Source organism: Emiliania huxleyi (assembly GCF_000372725.1).
Source record: "Emiliania huxleyi CCMP1516 unplaced genomic scaffold EMIHUscaffold_296, whole genome shotgun sequence".
NCBI classification, from domain to species: Eukaryota; Haptophyta; order Isochrysidales; family Noelaerhabdaceae; genus Emiliania; species Emiliania huxleyi.
The window spans coordinates 28140-28848 of record NW_005199803.1 but is presented as its reverse complement, the minus strand read 5'-3'; the positions used below and the strand labels follow the sequence as shown (position 1 = coordinate 28848).

Sequence of the window (709 nt, the reverse complement as noted above, 5' to 3'; positions counted from 1 at the left end):
GGGGATGTGGAGCCGAATCGGTCCACGCTGGGACAGCGGCAGCGGGTGCAACGGATGGCGGTGGGCGCGGCGGGCGAGAGTGAGATGTTGACGCGCGGGTGCCGCGGGCACGGGCGTGTCGGGTGCAGTGGGGCGGGGCGGCGAGCGCGCTCATGCGACGCTCGTGGCGGTCTTCTCCTACGGGCAGTCACCTCTCCAGGCGGGAGCGTCTCCGGCAGCCAGTGGCCGCCCTCGACAGCGCGGACGCGGAGCGCAGCCTCGAGGCTCGGCTCGAGGGTGCGCGACACGCAGGCGAGCCGGCCGAGGCAGTGCAGGTCGAGCCGGCTGCAGACGGACGGGGGCGGGTGGCGCGGTGAGTGGACTGATATGCATGCGTGAGTGCCTGGCGACGCGCGGGAGAGTGAGGCAGGTGGGGAGCGGAGAGGACGAGCCGCCGCCTGAAGATGTGCGCCGACACCTCGGTCGGCAGGCCGACGAGGAGGGCTGTGGCATGGTCGCGGCGGGCCTTGGCTGACGCAGAGCGAAGTGACGGGGCCATGTTTGGATTGCGAGCCGTGTGTGTTCCCACATGCGCGGTGTCCAAACCGAACCAAATGGCTCCGCCGCCTAGCGCCCCGCCCTCGCCGCCTAAAGCCCCAGTCGTGGAGCATGGGGTGATATGGATTTCATACACGCCGAGCGCGCAGGCGCGACACATCGGAGACAACAA

General features: G+C 70.4%; 1 protein-coding gene across 1 annotated transcript in view; it reads right to left on the bottom strand.

Moving 5' to 3' along the window:
* EMIHUDRAFT_469550 (hypothetical protein) overlaps positions 1-538 on the bottom strand; it is a gene marked incomplete at its 5' end in the record, with an annotated part of 3973 nt that extends 3435 nt beyond the window's left edge. Inside the window, 2 exons of the mRNA XM_005775699.1 lie at positions 192-324; positions 363-538. Coding sequence (XP_005775756.1) covers positions 192-324; positions 363-538 — 309 coding nt within the window. The remainder of the gene's footprint in view (positions 1-191; positions 325-362) is intronic.
* Positions 539-709: the final 171 nt, after the last annotated feature.